General features: G+C 38.2%; 2 protein-coding genes across 2 annotated transcripts in view; both read left to right on the top strand.

The window, feature by feature from the left end:
- The window catches only part of SYCP3 (synaptonemal complex protein 3), a 746653-nt gene that overhangs the window by 594058 nt on the left and 131139 nt on the right, over positions 1-21456 (top strand). The window lies entirely within an intron of this gene.
- GNPTAB (N-acetylglucosamine-1-phosphate transferase subunits alpha and beta) overlaps positions 1-21456 on the top strand; it is a 69054-nt gene that overhangs the window by 5578 nt on the left and 42020 nt on the right. Inside the window, exons 2-6 of the mRNA XM_075209267.1 lie at positions 3946-4031; positions 4640-4759; positions 5231-5272; positions 7452-7663; positions 10976-11040. Of these exons, the coding sequence (XP_075065368.1) occupies positions 3946-4031; positions 4640-4759; positions 5231-5272; positions 7452-7663; positions 10976-11040 (525 nt within the window). The remainder of the gene's footprint in view (positions 1-3945; positions 4032-4639; positions 4760-5230; positions 5273-7451; positions 7664-10975; positions 11041-21456) is intronic.

The following is a 21456-nucleotide window of genomic DNA, read 5'->3' as shown; positions in this document are numbered from 1 at the left end:
CTTGTCGGCTGAGCAGAGACAGAAAAAAGGAAACGCCTCTGAGGATATATTGATATTATAACTCCTCTCTCTAAGCGTCTTTTCCCCCATCTTTCAGCTGAGTAGGTAAGGGATAAAGTAAAGTAGAGAGTTGTTAAAATGATTGACTTTAGGAGTGGTATCTGGAATTTCTTGGTGTTCCATAATGGAATGCTAGCTGAGGCAGAGGGTGGTTCCGGGGACCAACATTTGTGCTTGAAGAAAACATGGTACAGATGTTTTCGAATGCAAGATAGCAGAGTACATGATAGATGTGACCCCCATGTTACGCTGGTACATGCATTGGCAGTGAGCTTAATACACTTAAAAGGAGATATTACTGTGGAAAGATGGACCTGGAGCCTGCCAAAAAAAGGCCAAAGAGCACCACATTTAGGTAATCCCATAGTTAGGGGTACATTATTTACCTGCTTACTACACTTAGTTCCTTTATTTTCCTTATTTCCTCAGTACAGTTGTAAAACCTGTGGAGAACAAGATAATCAGCAAAGTCCACCATAGGGTATGTGGAGCATATGAAAGAGAACTGACAGCAGATTATGGGGTCCTTATGTGTGGATTGTACCATCCCCAACTCAGGAAAGATACACATCAGCCCCCTGAGCAATTTAAGGAATTAACTGGATGACAAGATTATTTGTAACCGAAGAAGATGTTAATGGTTGCCAAAAGGACCAGCTTACAAATGGGTTTAGACATGGATGAGGATCAGCACCCTCTACGCATGGATAAGGAGACTTCCATGAGGAGCAGGTTTGGTCAATGGATAGTGAAGAAGGAGAGATAAGAGAAGTGCCTATTTAATGTAATATGGAAATAGTGGAGGTGCTCCTGAAGCATATTTAAAAAAAAAAATATTGGGATACAGGGCACAGTTACTCTGGCAACATTTCAAGATGTTTTCTTTGAGGATAACCAGCTTAAACGCTAGGGTTGTTAGCAATCTTATTAATAGATAGAGCAACAGAAACAGTCCAATCCCAAGAGAATTGACATAATGTATCCTTTCTTGTTTAGTGAAGCAGCTAAGTCGGAATCAATTTCAAGAGTGGATGCAATGGTAGCTAATCTTGTCAGCTAAGACTAACATTCCTCTGTTACATGAAGTTCCATTAAAAGATCCAGTGCATAGAAAAATGGGGAAATGTTTTACAAGGCTGCGTGTTTCAGCAGGGACTGCAATCAAGTCTGGTATAGCTATAGCTTCAGTCTCCAGGGAACTTATGATATGGATGGATGCATTATACAAGGATACTCAAGAAAAAATTAATAGAGAATATTTACTGAAAGTATGTGACTTTCTCAAGTTAATAGACTTACTGGATGCATGTCTACACATTCCATTGGCAGCACAACATCATCGATTTCTCAGGTTTTGTGTTCTAGTTTGCCATTTCCAGCTTATATGCCTACCATTTGGCCTGTCTACACTCCTGGGAATTTTCAACAAAATGCTGGTAATTCTAATGGTGGCTGTAATAGGTTATCACAGTTTGGCCATACTCATTTCATGTAGCAGGCAAGAACAACATTGGGATTACCTCAGCCAATCAAAATCACCCAGGAGAATGGACACTGCATGAAGAGGTCTTTCAACTGCTGATAGGAAGGTTTGTAACCCCATAAATAGGTTTTATGGTGAGTCAGAATACAATGATTAATCCGTTTTATACCCATCATATAGATTCCAAAGCAGAAAGGGATAGATTTCCTGACAAGGCCTTGGGACTTCCATCTGGGATATGTCTTCCCTGCATTCCCTCTAGTTCTATGAACCATGAGTAAAATCGGGAAGGTAGCAGTGGAGGTAATAAGCATTCTTCCTTTTTGACCGTGGTTTGCAGCAGCATGGGAGATGTTTTCTGCCGTTTTGACTGAGCCTCTGAAACCTGGGACCAGTTCTGCACCCAAACCTGAGTACTTCCTTAAAGGGTTTGAGATACAGACATAAACATTTAGCATCCTTTTGGACAAAAGAGTGACTGTAAATAGTCTGTAATCTGTTCTTGCATCAGACCTTTCTCAGCACAGTGGGATCTCAATCTGGAGGCATTAGTGTCAAGTCCATTTGAAACCTTGAACAAGACATTTCTCTCAAATGGCCCACACTCAAATATTCTTTCTGATGGCAATTACGTCTGCCAGGAGGATAGGAAAACTACATGGGTTATTGTGCAAATAACCATTCTTGAACGCTTCTCCAGGTAAGGTAGTGATGCAGACAAATCTGTCTCCTACCTAGTAGTTAGTGTCTACCTTTCTTATATATCAGGAAATTAAACTCCCATCATTATACTCGCAGCCAAGTAATAATAAGAAGTAAAACACATATGCTGGATGTTGTGAGAGCAGTCTCTATATAGCTATAGAGAACAAAGAAATTTAAGAAGACTGATTAGCTTTTTCTTGCCTGCAGGAACACGACAAGGACATGCTACATCTAAAAATACTCCTGCCAGGTGGATCTGTGAAGTCATTGCATGGGCCTATAAGGTGAACGATCTTGAAGTGTCTAGGCTTCTCAAGGCACATTCAACTAGAGCGATGGCGACCTCTTGGGCACACAAAGCTCAGGCTTCAACAACTGAAATCCGCAAAACAGGGCTTCACACCTTTTACAGTACATTATCAGCTGGATGTGACGTTGGCTTTGGATTCACAGTTTGTAAGAAAAATCCTTTTCACCTACTTCTTGAGCCCTCACTATGTTATTGCTTGGGTACATCCCATATGTCAGGGCTGTCAGGACGTCTGAAGAGGAAATTATGTTTATCCATTAAGTTTGTTTCTTTAGAAGGGTTGGCAGCCCCACTATTCCCACCCTTGTTATCTATTATATCTTTCAGAAGTGGCTTGGGAAGTCACTCAAAGATGCTTAGAGAGTGAAAGAGTCAAATTAGATGTTTCCTTTTCCTGTCTCTGCTCAGCTGACTAGGTAGTTAACCCGTTTGTTAGGGCTGCCATGGATTAATTATAAGCTTTTATTATTTTCATTTATATTATTCAGCTTGGTAATATTCTTGATTTAATATACGTGGGTCTTTTGTTATCATTTGTTCCTCATCCTCAGTTACTTTTAAGCTGGTGTATTCTTTCCACACAAAAAAATGTAAATGTATTCATTTAGTCACCTTGTGTATAATGTCACCCTCTCTATAAGCCTTATTTGACTTGTGTTTTAAACTTGTGACATAAAGAGAACTTGCTCAACAATTCTAACTTCAGTAGCGCTTTCTGTAATAACCTCTGCAACCCGAAAGAGTATTTGTGAAAAAACATAAATAAAAGGTAGAGCTAAAGTATTTTAATACATTTTAGTGGGGGTCACCTTTACTGACTTGTCTTTTCTTACATGTTTAGAATTATTTTCATTTGCTCTTTGATGCTGCTATATATTTGTGAAAGTCTTGTATACCTAGCCACTAACGTTTTATCAAATTAATAGCAATAATACATCATACTTGATACAGAGCATACAGGATCCATTTACAATCTATCTGTGGGACTTTGCTCACTATAATAAGAGACAGGCCATATTTGATACGTTGGCATGTTTTAAGAGAGGTTCACGGAACCCTGATATAAATTGTTACAGCAAGGCCGTTTGGTATATCCATTTGATTTTTATTAAAAATTTTCAATATTTATACATTTGGTGCACCAAAATATAATTTTGATTAAATGCAATGTTTTTATGGCCATATTAATACACTTTTTTTTATTTTACTACACCATTATTATGTTTATATAAAGACTAATTAGTGATAATAATCCGAGTGCTATACCTTTGTCTCCGTTTTGGATTTCCTTTTTACATGATATGCATTTGCAATGGTAGTTTGCTAAACTAAGATTAATGACCGGATGTTATGTGAGATATTAAGGATACTTCTTTTTTTGTGCCAGGTGGTTCTGGAGTGGAGTCGGGACCAGTATCATGTATTATTTGATACTTACAGGGACAACATTGCTGGGAAGTCTTTTCAGACTAGGTAATCCCATCTAGCTAATGATGCATGCTGTTTGTGTTTTTTTGCATAGCAACTGCTAAAAGGGAAATATGTATGTTTGTTGTTTTTTTAATGATTAGATCTTTTGCTGTTTGCTATTTTTAAATTATAAGTATGACACAGGGTTGTCATGGGGGAAAAACATTTTAAAATGTATTGTAGATTTCTGCCAATATCATAGTAGTCCATTGACTTATGGTAACAATGACTAAACTTTTATTTGCACTCTGATACTTTTCTCTAAGGTGCAAATAATTTTCTGGCAGGTTGTCGTAATGGATCCATCATTCAATTACTTTTTCAAAAACACACACACACACACACACACACACACACACACACACACCAGATTTCATCTTTTGACATGTAAAAAAAGTATTTTCTCTTTTGAGAGTCAGTACACAATTCATTTGAACATTGTTTTAAGACAATTGTTTTCTCTTATGCATACACAAGAAAAAATTGGAGCATTAGTACATTGTCGTGAAGAAAGTATGTGTGGGTATGTGCACTGTTTATTAACTCCAATAGTTCCTTTAACATGTTTTTTACTAGTTCTTTACATTGATTTCTGTTTGGACTTGTTCCAGGCTATGCCTACCTATGCCCATTGACGTAGTATACACCTGGGTTAATGGCACTGATCCAGAACTTGTAAAGCAGCTACAGGATGTTCGAGAACAAATGGACGAGGAGCAGAGAGCTTTGAGGTACCTTTTAAACCCTGACAATGTGACTATTAGTAGAGTTTATTTTTATGACTGTATAGAAAAAACATAAATTATACTAACATATAGCAGTTCCTCTATTATCCAAAATAGTTCAAACAAATTGGAGAATGCAACGTTTAACAGATATAGGGATCCACACTGAAAACTACACAATTTATACAGTAAAGTAATACTTCAAAATATAGAAAAACTGCTGCAAATGTATTTGTTGGTCAGCGTATTCGTGTTTGCCTCTTGTGTACTCACAACTGTTCTACCCCTAGAAGCCTTATGTGGTATGTTCCTCTTAGTCATGCTTATTCTGTATCTTGTGGTTAGTTAGCCTACAATAGTATATGTTGTCATATACTCCTGCTTGTTATATCTTATCATATAGTCCTGCTTGGTATATCTGTGTCTCTAAGTTGTAAATATATGTGTAATGTTATGTATCATTTTATTTCTGTTTAGAGAACTTCTTGGAAGTAACAGAACGGAGCCAACAAGGAAAGGGTAACTATCCTTCAGTGTTCTGTGACTTTCTTTCTTTTCTCTTTCTTCCATCTATGAGCCCTTAACTGTTTTAGTTTTACATACTTGCACAACCTACATTACCTAGCTTGAAAATAAACTTCTGACACGTCCTCACAAGGTTTCTATTGTTATGTCTTCTAAATAAATTTCGAAGATCTCTACGCAGCTCTGCTTTATGCTGTCCAGTGGGTGCGTATATCACTGCTGTGGCTCAGTGGATCTCTGTGCAGCGCTATTTCCATGGCAGAGTTCTCATTTTGCACCTAATTTGGAATGCATTTTGAGAAAACTTTTGTGCAGACATAGCCTTAATAACATCACAAACAACTGAACAATAACATTCTTATTACTGTACTTAAATCACTTATGTTTATTGTTAAAAGTGGCGGACAGTGTATCGGTAACTTTTATGACAGTTCATATCCTTGTTTTATTTGCAGAAATTCTGATCTTTGTTTTGTTTCCAGAACACTTGCAATAAAAACATATTAACAATCTTGCATCTAGCTAGCCACCACTTTCCTCTCGCAAGTTACTCCAGCTTCGCTCACTACGGCCAAGCATCCTTTTAAACTCTAACCTCCATCCAGTTAGCATGCTGAAATATAAAAAATGGTTTGCAAGTTAATCGATAGAACTCTTGCATCATTCACATATGTATGTGTAAAAGTTTCCATAACATGACAGGAGTTGAATGTTTGTTATTATAGTCAACCTTCTCTACCTCAGTACAAGCTATTGTCCTTTATTATCTGTCATTTTACACACTGATATACTTTAAGTATGGTTCTTCAGTTGACTTAGGGCTAGTCCCACACAAGTGGAATACTTATATTGTGTTGCAAATGGCATACAAAATCAATTTTACATTTTGCAAGGGCTTTATTACCCTGTATACTGCTCCCTGTTTACATAGACAACAATAACACATAGTCTTGTATGGAAGTCACCCAGACACAATGATATCTGTACTATCTTCCGAGTATTTTAAATTGGTCAAGAGCTGGCCATAAAGTGCATGAGTGGCCAGCTCACTTCTGGTGTACATTTGGGGCATCTGTCAAAGATCAACACACCCACACCCTGATAGCAGTCATCTTCTGTCTGCATCTACCAGCATGGCCTATAATAAACTAATACTTTTGGGGTCATTTGAGGCCACACACTGTTGGGCCAGTTGTCTGATATCACCAGAGATACGTGTCCTGCTTAAAACATTTTAGAGATGAAATGTCAATCTGGGAAAAAGCATTGTTCTTATACACACTCAACTTCCTGCCAATGGATGGTATTGCAAGACAATCTATAAAGACCTAAAATCAATTCAATAGAATTTGATGCTACCACCTGTGTAAGGTCTTTGGCTAGGCACAAAATGTTGGGAATCATTTGCAGCCATGTTCATGTTGCAATCCTGTCATTTGACCCACTGGATTGTAACATATGCGGGTACTGTAACTCCTATAATGTTACGGAAGCTTCTACATATGTGTTTATGATGATCACAAAATGCTTCTTCAAATTTCATCAACTTGTTTTTAGAAACTTTTGGCCTGATTCCTTAAGGCAAGCAAAGCAAAAAAAAAAAAAAAAAGGAATTTTGCACTTTGGCAAAACCATGGGGCAAGTCCTGGATCAACCTTAAATTTCACTTTAAAAATAAAGCTATCAAGTATTTGTTTGCTACATGAAAGAGCAGCCAGTATTTTCCTTACGTGCAAAATATACACTCCTTTCATTGTAACAAGGTTTGTCCAGGAGCAAATTTTCTCTTATTTTTTTTTCTCTGCTTGCCTGAATGAATTGGTTTCTTTGTGTTTATTTAAATAAAGGATTAATCATGTACTTGCACTTGTGTGGAGTTTGTATGTTCTCCCCGTGTTTGTGTGGGTTTCCTCCTTCACTCCAAAAGCATACTACTGGTTAATTGGATGCTATGAAATTGACCCTAGTCTCGCACTCTGTGTGTGTGTGTTAGGAAATTTAGACTGGAAGCTCCAATGGAGCAGGGATTGATGTGAGTGAGTTCTCTGTACAGCACTGCGGAATTAGTGGCTCTATATAAATATCTGATGATGATGTGGATTCAGCCACACATTATGTAGATGTTATGACATTGTGTGGGTGGAAACTATGAACTAACACATCCATTTCTCAGTTCTAGTGATAAGATGCTGGAGTGTCTGCTTACACATTGCATCCGTGTTCCAATGCTAGTGCTGGATCCTTCCCTTCCCGCCAACACAACTCTTAAGGAACTCCAATCTTCTCAGCCTTTCTTTCATGCAGCGATTTCCTTATTTCATGTTTCAAAACCCAAGAATCCATCAACTAATGTTACAGTCATTGTCTTTGAAACACAACAAGATGGTAAGTATATTGTTGAGGCTACCGTTTCCAGTAACCTTTCTATGATTTTCAGCCCAGTGAACCATTTATTAGTTTGGTTGCCATGTTAATAGCATGCCCGTTTCCAAGCCAGTGCACCCCAAATATGGGCAGTGGCTATATAATTTTTCTTTATATCATTTGTAAGCCTCTTGAATATGTGTTTCCCATATGTTATTAAAAAGTTTGTTTATGCACTTTATTGGAGTGTTGGGTTATATTTTAAAATGGAGCAGATGAGTTTGAGATATTACAAAAAAGCTGTAAGGATTGGGGTGGGTGGACCTATGGGACGAAGTCAATTTTAGTTATGTACTTTCTAAGTTATTAATGCAAAAGAGTAGCAAAACACTCCACCTCCACACTGGTGGAACCTCATCTTGATTATGATATACTGATATGAGCACCAATCCATAACAAAAGACAATTGGAACCTACAAAGTTCCAATTATAACCCAACACTGCAATAAAGTAATGACATGGCTTCGAGTGAGACTCCAGTGCCTGAACAATTTAGTTATTCCTTTTTATTCTTCAGTGGCTGCATGTAGACACAGATGGTTGTTTTAGAGAGACATATTTTCTTTCTGTCTTGGCTCCTCTGCTCAACCCATATCTGTTGCATTGTCTTGTAGCTTCTATTGTGTTTTGGGCAATCAACGCAAAATCCTTCCACAAACCCCTAAATGTATAAATTCAATGAGTCTATTTCTGTTGACAACATGACCTTAAACCCCACCCCTCAAGTTTGCTGCCTAGGTGTGAGCCTTGACTCTGAACTATGCTTTGTTCCCCACATCAACTCTATATCTTAATCATGTTACATACATCTAAAATACATTTTGAGAATATGCACATATCTTACACAAGACAATGCAGAAGCTTTAATTCATGCACTTATCTCCTGCATTGACTATTGCAATTCTCTATTTTACACGCAGCGCCCAGACTGATTTTCCTTGCAAATTGTTCTTTCTCTGCTGAGCTACTCTCAGTCTCTACATTGGATCCCTGTTTTTTACAGAATCCGATATAACATTCTTCTACTGACATAAAAGGCCATCCAGAAAACTGCACCAACATACATCTCCTCACTTGTGTCAAAATATCTCCCAACTCGACACCTCCGTTCTGCACAAGATCTATGTCTCTCATCCACTCTCATTACATCCTCCCATTCCCGCTTACAGGACTTTTTTCGAGCTGCACCCACTCTGTGGAATTCTCTTCGTTGCACAATAAGAATTTCCTTTCGTCTACAAACCTTCAAGCGTTCTCTGAAAACCCACCTCTTCAGGCAAGCTTATAGTATTCCTCAACCAGCCCCAATACCCTCTGACCACAGACCAACATTGCTGTGTGACTGGATCACACAAATCACTTTGCAATCTAGCTGGACCAATATGCAATATGTACATTTAACCTCATGTAATATATATATATATATATATATATATATATATATATATATATATATATATAATATTCCTCAACCACCATCTTAACCTCACTACCTTTAGCCTGTTACACAATTTCACACAAGACAACTACCCCCGGACCAACATTGTTGTGTGACGGGATCATTTAGCTTATGAGTCACCCTACCTTTGCAGTCTGGCTGGGCCAAGATGCAAAATGTATACTTAACCTCATGTGTCAATCTCCCATTGTCCCATAGATTGTAAGCTTGCGAGCAGGGCCTTCTCACCTCTTTGTCTGTTTTACCCAGTTTGTTTATTAGTTTATTACGTTTGTCCCCAATTGTAAAGCGCTACGGAATATGTTGGCGCTATATAAATAAATGATGATGATGATGTATCCGACTCCTATTGACCTATAGATTGTAAACTTGTGAGCAGGGCCCTCTTACCTCTTTGTCTTTATTACCCAGTATTGTTTATTACTGTTTGTCCCCAATTGTAAAGCACTATGGAAATTCTGACGTTATATAAATAAATGTTGATAATGAGTATGTATTTTATTCCCCAAATACATAGCCTTATGTTTTTCTATACTGGGCAACTTCTTTCCCCTTTCACTCTATAATTTTGTCTAAATGTAAGTTTTGTTTATCAAGTCCCAGTGCAGAACTTTCCTATAGATTTGTATGCAGACCCATATGTCACTTTAGGTTAAACTTGCTGTCCTGTGTTTTGTGTAAACAATGGCCACACATCTGCCTATACCAGTCTGCTGTAGGCACTATGCCAGAGGATGGAGAATACTGTCATTTTTGCAACATTGCTAAAAATGATGCAAAGGAAAAAATTGGTGATTGCTACAGTAGTAGTAGTAATAGTGCTGTTTAAAAAAACATTAAAGCAAACCTCTAATTGGTTGGTACAGTTATCCCCTCACAAATCAGTCATTTTATAGCTGCTGTGCTCATCCCAACCTTCACTAAAATCTGTAATCTCTTTCTCCACTGGGAGCTTTCAACCATTATTCAAGCATGAAATGATTACTCCTATTCTGACCCTAACTGTCTCAAATCACCATCTCTCATATCCCTCCAAGCTTCTTGGGTGGCTTGCTTACACTCACCGTCACACACTTTTTCTCTGTTCACACCTCCTATTAGACCGGCTTCAGTCAGACTTTCATTCCCATTACCACCTCTCTACACAGTTCACACAATACTTAGATGTGTTCTTTTCATACCCAAACAACTTTTTGACTCCCAAACGAACATTGCTGTGTGATTGGATCACAAAGCCCCACTAAGCACTTTTTCTAATTGTAGTCTAGCTGGACCACTATGCGGCAATTAAGGAAATATATCAAACTCCTACTTTCCTAAAGATTTAAGCTTGCGATCAGGACTTTTTTTGTCCGTGTGCTAGTACCCAGTTTTGTCTTATTATTTTTCCCATTTGTAAAGCTCTGTGGAATATGATGGACTTTTTTAAATAAATGTTGTTAATAATTTAACAATGTTTCAGTTTTCAGCAATGTTTCTTTGTGGTATTGCATAGAGTTAACTGTTTCATGAGACCTGTTTAGAAAACTGTATGGAACTTTTATATTTTGTCTTCAACCTGAAGTTTCATAACAGGAAAATATGGGTTTCACATTAGCTATTAACTGTGTTATGTTTTAATTTTTCTGTTATGAAATGGTAACATTTTTATTATTTAGTCTAACTTTAGTAAACAATATTTGGCATTAGTATTAGGCCAGTCATAACTGTAAAAAGAAAATCTGCATTTTTTTGAGTTCCAACATTTATAGCCAGCGCTGTCATCCATTATTTTTTGACCCAGAATTCAGTAGTACATTCTTTTTCTTTTGTAGCTGAAACCACGCAACTGAATGCTCTGTTTGAAACCAGCAAGGAAACCATCTGGAGAGCATATATGGTAGGTTTATTTATCAAGGGCCAAAAATTGAATTAAAGCTTTACACTATACCCAGTCATATAGCTACACATATGATGGAATATGGCTGTTAGCCGATTTAGACCTTTCTATTTTATTTTGTGTTTCAATAAAGACAGTGAAAACTAGAAATTATGTATTGTTATATTGTTGTAGCCATATAACAAGGTGCCGTATCATAAATAAAAAGCACATGGGAAGACGAACTCCTTAGTTAGAAAATGAATTGTACAGATCTCTATTCACAAAGTGCCATAACACAGAATGAAATTTATAGTTTCATAACAAGGGCCAAGAACTATCTGGTTCAATGCCCAATGAAGGGATAGTTGAACACAGTGTTCAAAATTAATGTTGATGATTTCTGATCAAAGGTGCAAATCTGCACTAAAACCATAGCAGCCAATCAGAAATTAGCTTTTATTTAATTTGTACAGGTTGCACATTACATACCTGATTGGCTGCTATGGTTTTAGTGCAGATTTGCATTGCAGAGCAAAGTAAATTGTGTCACCAGTCCCATAGGTGCAGGAAGCCCCTGATGAACCCCTTATTTGGTGTGTGTACTGCACCAGTGATGTGGCACAGTGGTTAGCGTTACTCACAATGTTGGGGCCATGGGTACTATTCTTGTACTCTGAAAAACTATCTGTGTGCCGATTTGTTTGGGTTTCCTCCCTCAGTAGAAAAACATACTGATAAATTAATATGTGTGTGTGTTTTGCTAGAATTTAGAATGGAAGCTCCACTGATGTTTTCCTGCAAAACGCTGCATAATATTTTGATGCTGTATAAATAAGTCGAGTATACAGGGACCAAACATGTTCTTTATATGTAATTAATTTATTTTTTTTATTTTTTATTTTTTTATTTCTGGAACAGATTGATTGAAATTTTTAATATTTGCCTGTTCTTTAGATAGCCAAAGGGTCATTCCACATCAGATCACCCCAAAAAATTGAAATGTCCACCACCCATCTCAGATTTATTTGAAAAAAAAATTGTTGAGAAAATGTCAAAACAACTATTTCTGCCAAATATCTTGACTGTCTGAAATTTGTTGATTAAATATTGATTTTTCAATTTATTAAATAATTTACTAATCGTGGCTTCTTTATCCAGTTTATTAAGGAATCGCCACAAAATTTGGACCCCTAAGGTAACTCTTCCTCCCGAATCCAAACCAAATTACTTTATCTGCCTCATGTTTTGCGTTCTGGTAAAAACGCAGGTTTTTCAAATAGAACTAAAAACGCTAGGTACAATCGACATTAGGGATCCCATTTTTTTTTGGGTGTTTAAAAAAGTTATACATTACACAAAAAAAAAAATCAGCAGGGTACTCTGTTTCATAGTGGAGAAAAAAAAATAATGAAGTTGATGCTCTATTACTTGTGTAGCGCATACATAATTTAAGCATTGTTAAAAACCATGGCAAAAAAGTGAACTAAACTGAGGCAATGTGATAAAACTTCCATACAGGAAATGAAACAAACAAACTGGTGGGAAGGGGATTTCCTCTTGAGAAACCAAAACTGAATCTTTCCAGAAAGAGAGAGGGAGACACAGAAATATAATCAATCATAGCAGCTGCTCAGGAAAATTGCACATTTGGTAGTCTTTTAGATATGGACTGCCATATTACTGTCTACTCAAAAACCATTGGATTACATAGCTGGGACCACTTTACAGATGAAGAAAAAGAACTTTTGATTCTGAGAACTGAAGTTTCAAATGCAGTAACCAATGATCCTGGAACCTCAGTCTGCTACCATCATGAAAAGCTTCTGCTGCTAAGATATGAAGAATTTCAGAAAACATGCTGTATTCCCTTTCTTCTCTAACAAAAAAGGAGCCAGAAAAAGCTTAAAAGTTATGTCACTGAAGGGGGCCAAAGAACATGGTGACTGTCAGCCTCATGCTATTATTAAGCCAGGACAGAAACTTAAAATGCAGAATTCAACTGTCACACTGTAAAGAACAAACAGACATAGATATGCCAACAGAATAAGTTGAATCCCCAGTGGATGCTGTAACTGAACCAGCAGAAACAGATGAGCTGAATGAAAGTATTACAAAGCTTGGTTGTTCACCAGTGAAATTGCATGGGGTAAAGAGAAGACACCAGGAGACATACGCTAAAAAGAAAGAAAGAGAGCAGACAAGTACAGCCATTCAAAAGAAGCTTACTGAAATGTTGTCTCTTCCTAGCACATCACTAGAATCACCCCAGAAAGTAAGCAAATGTTCAGGTTGTGATGATTTACAGAGTGTGATAAATTAATTAAAGCAAAAGAGTGAAGAGGCACCACGACAAGTAGTAATACAAATATTAACTCTGGCACCAAACAGCTGGACAATTAAGCAGACTGCAGAAGAATTTAATGTCACAGAATACATGGTAAAACAATCAAGAAAACTTAAAGAAACCCATGGTATACTGGCAGAACTTGAAAAATATATAAATATACACATTGTTCATCAGGTACAGCAGTTTTACGAAGTTGATGAACACTCTCGCATGTGCCCTGGAAAGAAAGAGTTTGTTTCTGTAGAAGTTCCATGAGGAAAAAGGATTCACAAACAGAAAAAGCTACTCCTAATAAACTTGAAAGAGCTTCATCTTGCTTTCAAAGACCGTTTTCCATAAATTCAAGTTGGATTGTTCCTTACGACCTACGTGGTATGCTAGTGTTGCGACAAGAGGTATGCATTCTGTGTGTGTTTGCGAAATTCACCAAAACTTAAAATTATTGGTTGCTGCTCTACCACTAAAGATGGACTACAAAGACCTAACTGAAATCGTGGTTTTGCTTCATCGATGTGACAAATGCCCAGGTCTGGAAGCACACTTAAGAAAATAGTTGAAAAACGTTTTAATGATTATGACATTGAAGAAGGGGACACAATTGTTTATAAGCAGTGGGTCCACACTGACCAACCTAAATTGGTTACAATCACTAGTAATGTGGAACAGTTCTGTGAAGTTATTTGTAAGTTTTTGAACTTATGCTTCCATAAGGATGACTTCAACATTCAAACAGAATGGAATTTTTTTGCCACATCTCATGGTAAGAGTCTGTGTGATGGCATTGGAGGGACAGTTAAACGTCTAGTCACACGCACCAGTCTGCAAGCAGTGGAAACCCATCACATCTTGACACGTTTGGACCTGTATAGCTGGGCAAATGAAAATGTACATGGCATAAAGTTCTTTTACATGTCACAAAACGAAATGCAAGATTGCAAACCCAAGCTGCATAGTTATCTAGAAACAGCAAAAACTGTGGCAGGAACACGTTCTCATCACAGATTTCGGGCGATTAGTAATGATGAGTGTCGGGGATAAGCCCCTCTAGCTACTCCCTGATTAGATATCTTATCATATATTCCAACAGTCATAGAATATATCACCTCTATTTTGTCAGAAAACCGCTCCTGAACCCCTTTATCCATCACAAACCGCCCTCTGCGCACTTGTGACTTGGAAGCTTACTGTAAGGAAACACACGGGATTCCAACACAAATCTCGCACTCGCTTCTCTCTAAGGCTACAGATTTCTCTGGTCCCTTTTCCCAACACAGACGCACGTTTCACACCTCTCGGCAACTGCCACCAGCTACGTATAAGGCCCGTAGCAAACATATGACTCAATCACCCAATTGTGCACACTCTGTGTCCTGGTAGCTAAACAGTTAACCCTTCATACATTGGTTTCTAAAGAGTTAATCCAGCCAAGCAATCTGTCTCTTCTAAACAGGCAATGAATTTGTTTAGAGCAATAAGGACAGAACTATTAAATTTTAGATTTAATATACAAAAAGTACAATGCTTACAGAAAATAAAAAAAACAGTTAGATAAAGATTTGACATACAAGTAAGAAATTGCAAACCGTTATAAAAACAAATGGGATGAAAGTACAGAGCATCACTTACATATAATAATCTGAATGCCTGGGGCAGGCAGACAAGATGGAAAGTCCTTCAGTTAGATTGATCCCCAAGAAGCTGACAACTTGTCCCTTCAAAACACAGGTTTTTAAGCAAACTCAAATGAGATGGCATTCACAAGGGCAGTGTGAATGCTAATGTGGGGGTGGAAATGTCCCTTGGGTGTCACCTAGGGCTTGTTCAAAACTATTCCTAGGTTTTGACCTGTTGTTTTTTTTTTGTTTTTTTTTTAAATCCAGTATTTTTATTGGAAATTTTCGTGGTACATACATACCAACAATAAAACAACAACAAACAAATACAGAAAAAAAGAAAATACAGTCGCAAATATGCCAACATTAAATATAAAATGTCAGATACATTGTAAGACACCAGTATTGCATAATGATAACATTTGAACAATACTCAATAAGGAATATACATAGTAAATGCTCTTAAGGTTTTGACCTGTCTTAGATTTTCTCAGATTTTTCCCAGAGACATAAATTCCACTTCTAAACCGGTCATAATTTCCCGCACATTTAAATACTAAATATGATGCGATTTCAACAATATCCGATCTCGACTTGAATTACTATGGCTGTTCCCTGTATTGTTGGTATCTATGTTTTAAAATCCTTGTATGGTTTTTGCCCCTCAGTACAGAGTGGCAAATGGATTTCCCAAAATATGAAAAATAAAGGCATTTCCTTTCAAGTTCATATTTCTATATACCTGCATAAAAAGCCTACAGATTTTACAGGAGTCTCCAAGATTCTCACCTAGGCATATGGCTCTCTACTTTACACCTAGTGTTTAGTTTGTGTTCACAATATCTATTGAAAGGAAGTCAATTAGCTAGTGGAATACAGGATCAAAAACAATGGATGTCTGATCTGCATATCTTAAGCTGGTGTCCTCACAAAGGGTTTGCCTAGCTTGATTACCTCCTACTGTGCTAATTGTTTCCTTTTTAAAAACATTTGGTCACACATTTATCTGAGTTGAAAATCAGGTTCATTTATGTATCAATATGTTTTATTTGGGCCCTGACATCCAATATTCTATTTCATCATATCAGATTTATGCTCTCATCCTGACATTGAGCTACACATATATCGATTGTCATCAGACAACATAAAGACAACAGGAACCAGAGATAGTGTCACTATGACCACAATCACAAAAAATGTAGACAAAAGTGATCTGCAGCCTGGAACATATATAGCAGCAGTGTATGATAACATCTGGTACATTGGGTATATCATTCAATGTAATGAGGAGGAACAAGATGTGCTGGTACACTTCATGAAACGAAACCAATCAACAAATGTGCTGTCCTGGTCTTCAAGAGATAAGTGTTTTGTTCCTTTTAGTAACGTCCTCTGTATAACGGAAGTGCCTATTATCCAAAGAAGTACTGGAAGGCATTTTACGCATTCTGCAGACACTTTAAAGAAAATTACAGACTGTTAAAACAAGTTTCAAACAAGGGAGAAATAATGGGATTGTTGACTCAACTTCAGTTATGGACTCAAGTTATGGTAAAGGTTTTAAATTTCACGGTTTCTTGTGTTAATTATGTATGCAGTGTCACAACTAGGCGTAGAGTACCTGCTAACGTTGGCACAACTCGAGGAAGGAGCGGAATCTAATGTGTCCCTGATGTTCACCAAGAACCCACGCAAGGAGGTATGGGCTCCTCTGCAGAAGACACGCAGGTCGTGGTCCTTCCCCGAGTCGTTTAGCGAAGCACAGAATGAGAGTAGTCTGATGAGCCGGTTCGGTAACAAGCTGGCAATGGGGTACAAAGGGAGAATCCAGAAGAGGAGTCAGACAAGCCGGGTCGGTAACAGGCAGAAGCAACGATACACTAGGGAAATCCAAAAGAGTAGTCAAGACAATCCGGGTAGTAAAGGCACAGGAATAACAGAGGTAGTCAGGCAAGCCAAAATCACACAGAAACGCTGGAGCAGGGACCAAGACCTAATACTCTGGCACAGGAGGGAGGACAGGAACTGTTTTACAAACTGTAGGCAGCCAATGGAGGAGAGGCGGTGCTGTCATCGTCCGCCGCCGGAGGTTAGAATAGCGTCCTGTTGCCTAGCAGCGGGACGCACATGCGCAGAAGCCCCGGCAGTCCGGCCGGAAGTCTTGCGTCTGGTTGCCTGGCAACCAGAAGCACGGAGTGAGAAGACAGGCAACCGTCCCAAGGAAGCAGCAGGACGGCGCCTGACATGCAGTACAACAGTAATCGAACATCAACTTCATTATTATTATTTTTTCTCCACTATAAAACCGAGTACCCTGCCGATTTTTTTTTTTTTTTGTGGTAGTAATGTATACCTTTTTATAAACACCCCCAAACAAATGGGACCCCTAATGTCGACTGGGGTTGGGTACGATATAACTATAGTAAGAATTCCGACACGCAGAATTCCTGCAAAAAAAAAATCGAAAGACTGAAACAATGAAAGCAAATAAAACAGCCTTCAATCCGACGCTGGAGATGACTGATGAAAACAGCGAGGTGACAGCAAGGTATTAATCTAAATTTAAACCGGCAATGTGGAGACCCCTAAGGTTAAGTGTTTAAACTCTTAACCCCACATTGCCGCTTTAAAATTAGATTGACAGACGTCGCAATGACGTAAAATTGCATTGCCGCACAGTTCTTTCATCGGAATACCTTGCTGTCACCTTGCTGTTTCCTCTGTCATCTCCAGTGTCGGATTGAAGGCAAGTCTGTTTTATTTGTTTTCGTTTTTTCGGTCTTTCGGGTTTTTTGTGCAGGAATTCTGCGTGTCGAAATGGTGGTAATCGTTTGGTCACCTGAACCTAGTATTTTTAGTTCTATTTGAAAAAACGTGCGTTTTTGCCGTAACGCAAAATATGAGCAGATAAAGTAATTTGGTTTGGATTTTTGGATTCGGGAGGAAGAGTTACCTTAGGGGTCCAAATTTTGTGGCGATTCCTTAATAAACACCTGTGATACTTCAAATAAACAGGATAAAGAAGCCGCGATTAGTAAATTATTTAATAAATTGAAAAATCAATATTTAATCAACTAATTGTCAGACAGTCGAGATATTTGGCAGAAATGGTTGTTTTGAAATCCAAACACATTGTTTCTTAGACCACTGGATACATGAAACGCATAACAGAAAAAGGCACTCACATTTGTAGATATTTCTCAAGCCTGGGTGCAGGAACTCCAATAACATGAATGTATAGTTAGGGTGCACTCGCAGGAATTTTCCAGATTGTTAAAGTATTTAATTATTCCATTAGAAAATAAGTCAACGTTTTAGGCTCCACACAGCCCTTTATCAAGACTTACACCACAGTGAACCAAACACCCTTATATTCCCTATACCGGCGGTTCCCAAAGTGTGCGCCGCGGCTCCCAGGGGTGCCGCGGCGCTGTCACTGGTGTGCCGCGGGCCAGCCATAGAAAAAAAGAAAGAACACAGAAACTTACCAATCCGCCGGACGCCGGGCCCCAGCAGCCTCCTCTCTCCTGCAGCTGTCACTGAATATCGACGTCAGTGACAGCTGCGGGAGAGAGGTGGATTCTGGGGCCCGGTGGATTGGTAAGTTTGTGTTCTTTCTTTTTTTTCTATGGCTGGCGCGCGGCAGAGGAGAGAGAGGGATCATGACAGCGGGGCAGAGGAGTGTGACGGCGGGGCAGAGGAGGGGTACAGCGTGAGAGGGACAGTGGAGGGGGACACAGCGTGAGAGGAACAGTGGAGGGGACACAGCGTGAGAGGGACAGTGGAGTGGGAAACAGCGTAGGAGGGGACAGCGTGAGAGAGGGCAGAGGAGGAGGACAGCGTGTGAGAGGGCAGAGGAGGGGGACAGCGTGAGAGAGGGCAGAGAAGGGGGGACATCGTGAGAGAGGGCAGAGGAGGGGGGACATCGTGAGAGGGCGCAGAGGAGGGGGGACAGCGTGACAGAGGGCAGTGTGTCTGGATGCAGAGGGGACAGAGTGCCTTAGGGCAGTGTGTCTGGATGCAGAGGGGACAGAGTGCCTGAGGGCAGAGTGTCTGGATGCAGAGGGGGCATTTTTGCATACAACTAAATAAGTATTTCTGTCCTGACCTAAATACTTATTACAATTTTTTGACCCAACTACTTCTAAAAAAGGACTGCTCAATAATTATTTTGGAGGAGTGCCTTGAAAAAATTTGGAGACTCTAAGCGTGCTGCGAACTGCAAAAAATTGGGAACCACTGCCCTATACAGTGGGAGTGAACAAATCAGACAATCACCAGCTGTGCAAATTGGCTAAACAAGGTGCAAAGCACACCAGGAAGGAAAAAACTTTTTAAATAAATCAGCTCAAACAGCACTAATCAAACAAGTCTATTCCTAATAAATCTGCAGAGTACTATATACCAGGGAGAATACAACCTGCTATCTGTAAAAACCAGTCACTCACCATTACAGAAAAAAATGCTCATGCTGCTAAGCAGCCCCTCTATGGGGGAAAATATCACAAAATTGTTTTACATAAACTAGAATCACGTGATTGATTATGCAGCTGCAAGGCTGTGCAGAAATCCTTCTATTGGCACATGCTGTCAACGCAAAGCTTCTGAATGTTGCTAAGCAACGTGAAGTTGTTTGTTAAAAAATGACCATAGAAGTTAAACATATGTTGAAAAAAGCCAGAGTATGTGATCCAAATGGGCACTAAACTGTCGGTATATAAAGTAACGTATATGCAAAAGTAATAGATACTGCAGACTTGCTATGAAGTGCAGCACAGAACTATAATCTGTTACTAAACTGCTATGCTAAAAAAAACAACTATATAGAGTTCCTAAAACAAAACCGTACCTAGAGAAAGAATAAAGGTAGATGCAAATTAAAAGCATTGGCTAAATGAGCTAGCAGAATACCAGAGAAAATTGATGCCATATATACAAGCAGTAATTTGTATATAATAGGTCCATATAGAACTGTTCTCTAAGAGTTGCAAGTAAAAAATACCTTGTAGCATTAAAGTGTAATATATTACCAACAGTAGATATTACTATGTCATTAGATATTCAGTTATAATCAAAGGAAGGATAATACAAAACATTCGAGAAATGAACGTAAACTATCCATATAAAGGTTTGATGCTGTCTGTTATAGCAAACCATATACATCACTAAATCCCAAAAATAATAGCAATGCACAAATCTGGTATATAAAGTTTAAAAAATTTACTAGCTTTGTATAAGTAAGTAAAAAAGATGAAACCACAGTGTAAAAGAATATTACCACCAAATAAGGAAAGTATAAAAACATTAGATCAAACAACTAGAGCACTGTAAATAACCGTAATGTAAATGTTTTTATAAAAAACAACTAAGATAATTCTCATTGTTTAGTCCACCAGGGGACAATGGTGTCACATGATCAATTATTATGCACCTCAAACTTGTGACCTGATGTGATAGATGTAAAAAATTTCTTGCAACCGTTCACCTATTTTCTAATGGAATAAATACTTTAACAATCTGGAAAAGTCCTGTGAGTGCCTCCTAATTATATATATATATATATATATATATATATATATATATATATATATATATATCTCTCTCTAATATATAAATGCTTAGTGGCGTCTGTGTGTGGGAAAAAAAACAACCAAGTTGCAGCGCCACCTGCTGGGCAGAGTTATACACTGACCTACTAAATTCTTAGTGTGTGTGGGGAAAAAAATTCAAAAAGGGCTGAAATTTGGTAGGGCTCAAACTCATTTTCGTGAGGTAATTTTATCTCATGAACACACGTGTAGAGGCGTGCATTAGTGTGTGTGTGGAAAAAACTATTTTCTCAGAAAGGGCTCATCCAATTGACCTGACCCCCCCCTTCCCCCCGTGGGAGGGGTAGTAAAGCCTAAATTTACGAGTTGAGGGGTCAAACTCATTTTCGTGAGGTAATTTTACCTCATGAACACACATTAAAAAGGGCGCTTGAGTCGGGAAGTAACGATCTTCCCCTGAGGAGGCCTGAGCTAGGCCCAAATGCATGACAAGAACCTTTTTAAGACCTTAAGTATCTTGATTTGACTAGAATGCATGAGTATCATGCACGGGTTAACTTGTGTGTGTGTGTGTGTGTGTGTGTGTGTGTATGTATGTATGTATGTGTATATATATATATATATATATATATATATATATATATATATATATATATATATATTAGTATTCAAACTGGTCAATTGTTATCATACAACCATTTCTTGGTTATAGTCATCCAACGGTCTCTTATAATGTATAGACCAAAGAAAAAAAATACATACATAGTGTTGTAGTGTACAGCATTATAATGCCTTGTAAATCAGTTAAATGAACATCAAAAAATAAAATAAATATGCTTATGTGGGTCTTTTCAGACATCCATGGAAAAAAATGGGACAAAATAGACATAACCTATAGCTCCTGCTTCTCACACACAAAAATGTG

This window comes from Mixophyes fleayi, chromosome 4 (assembly GCF_038048845.1).
Source record: "Mixophyes fleayi isolate aMixFle1 chromosome 4, aMixFle1.hap1, whole genome shotgun sequence".
Taxonomy (NCBI): domain Eukaryota; kingdom Metazoa; phylum Chordata; class Amphibia; order Anura; family Limnodynastidae; genus Mixophyes; species Mixophyes fleayi.
The sequence above is the reverse complement of the archived record's forward strand: the minus strand, read 5'-3'. Positions and strand labels throughout refer to the sequence as shown.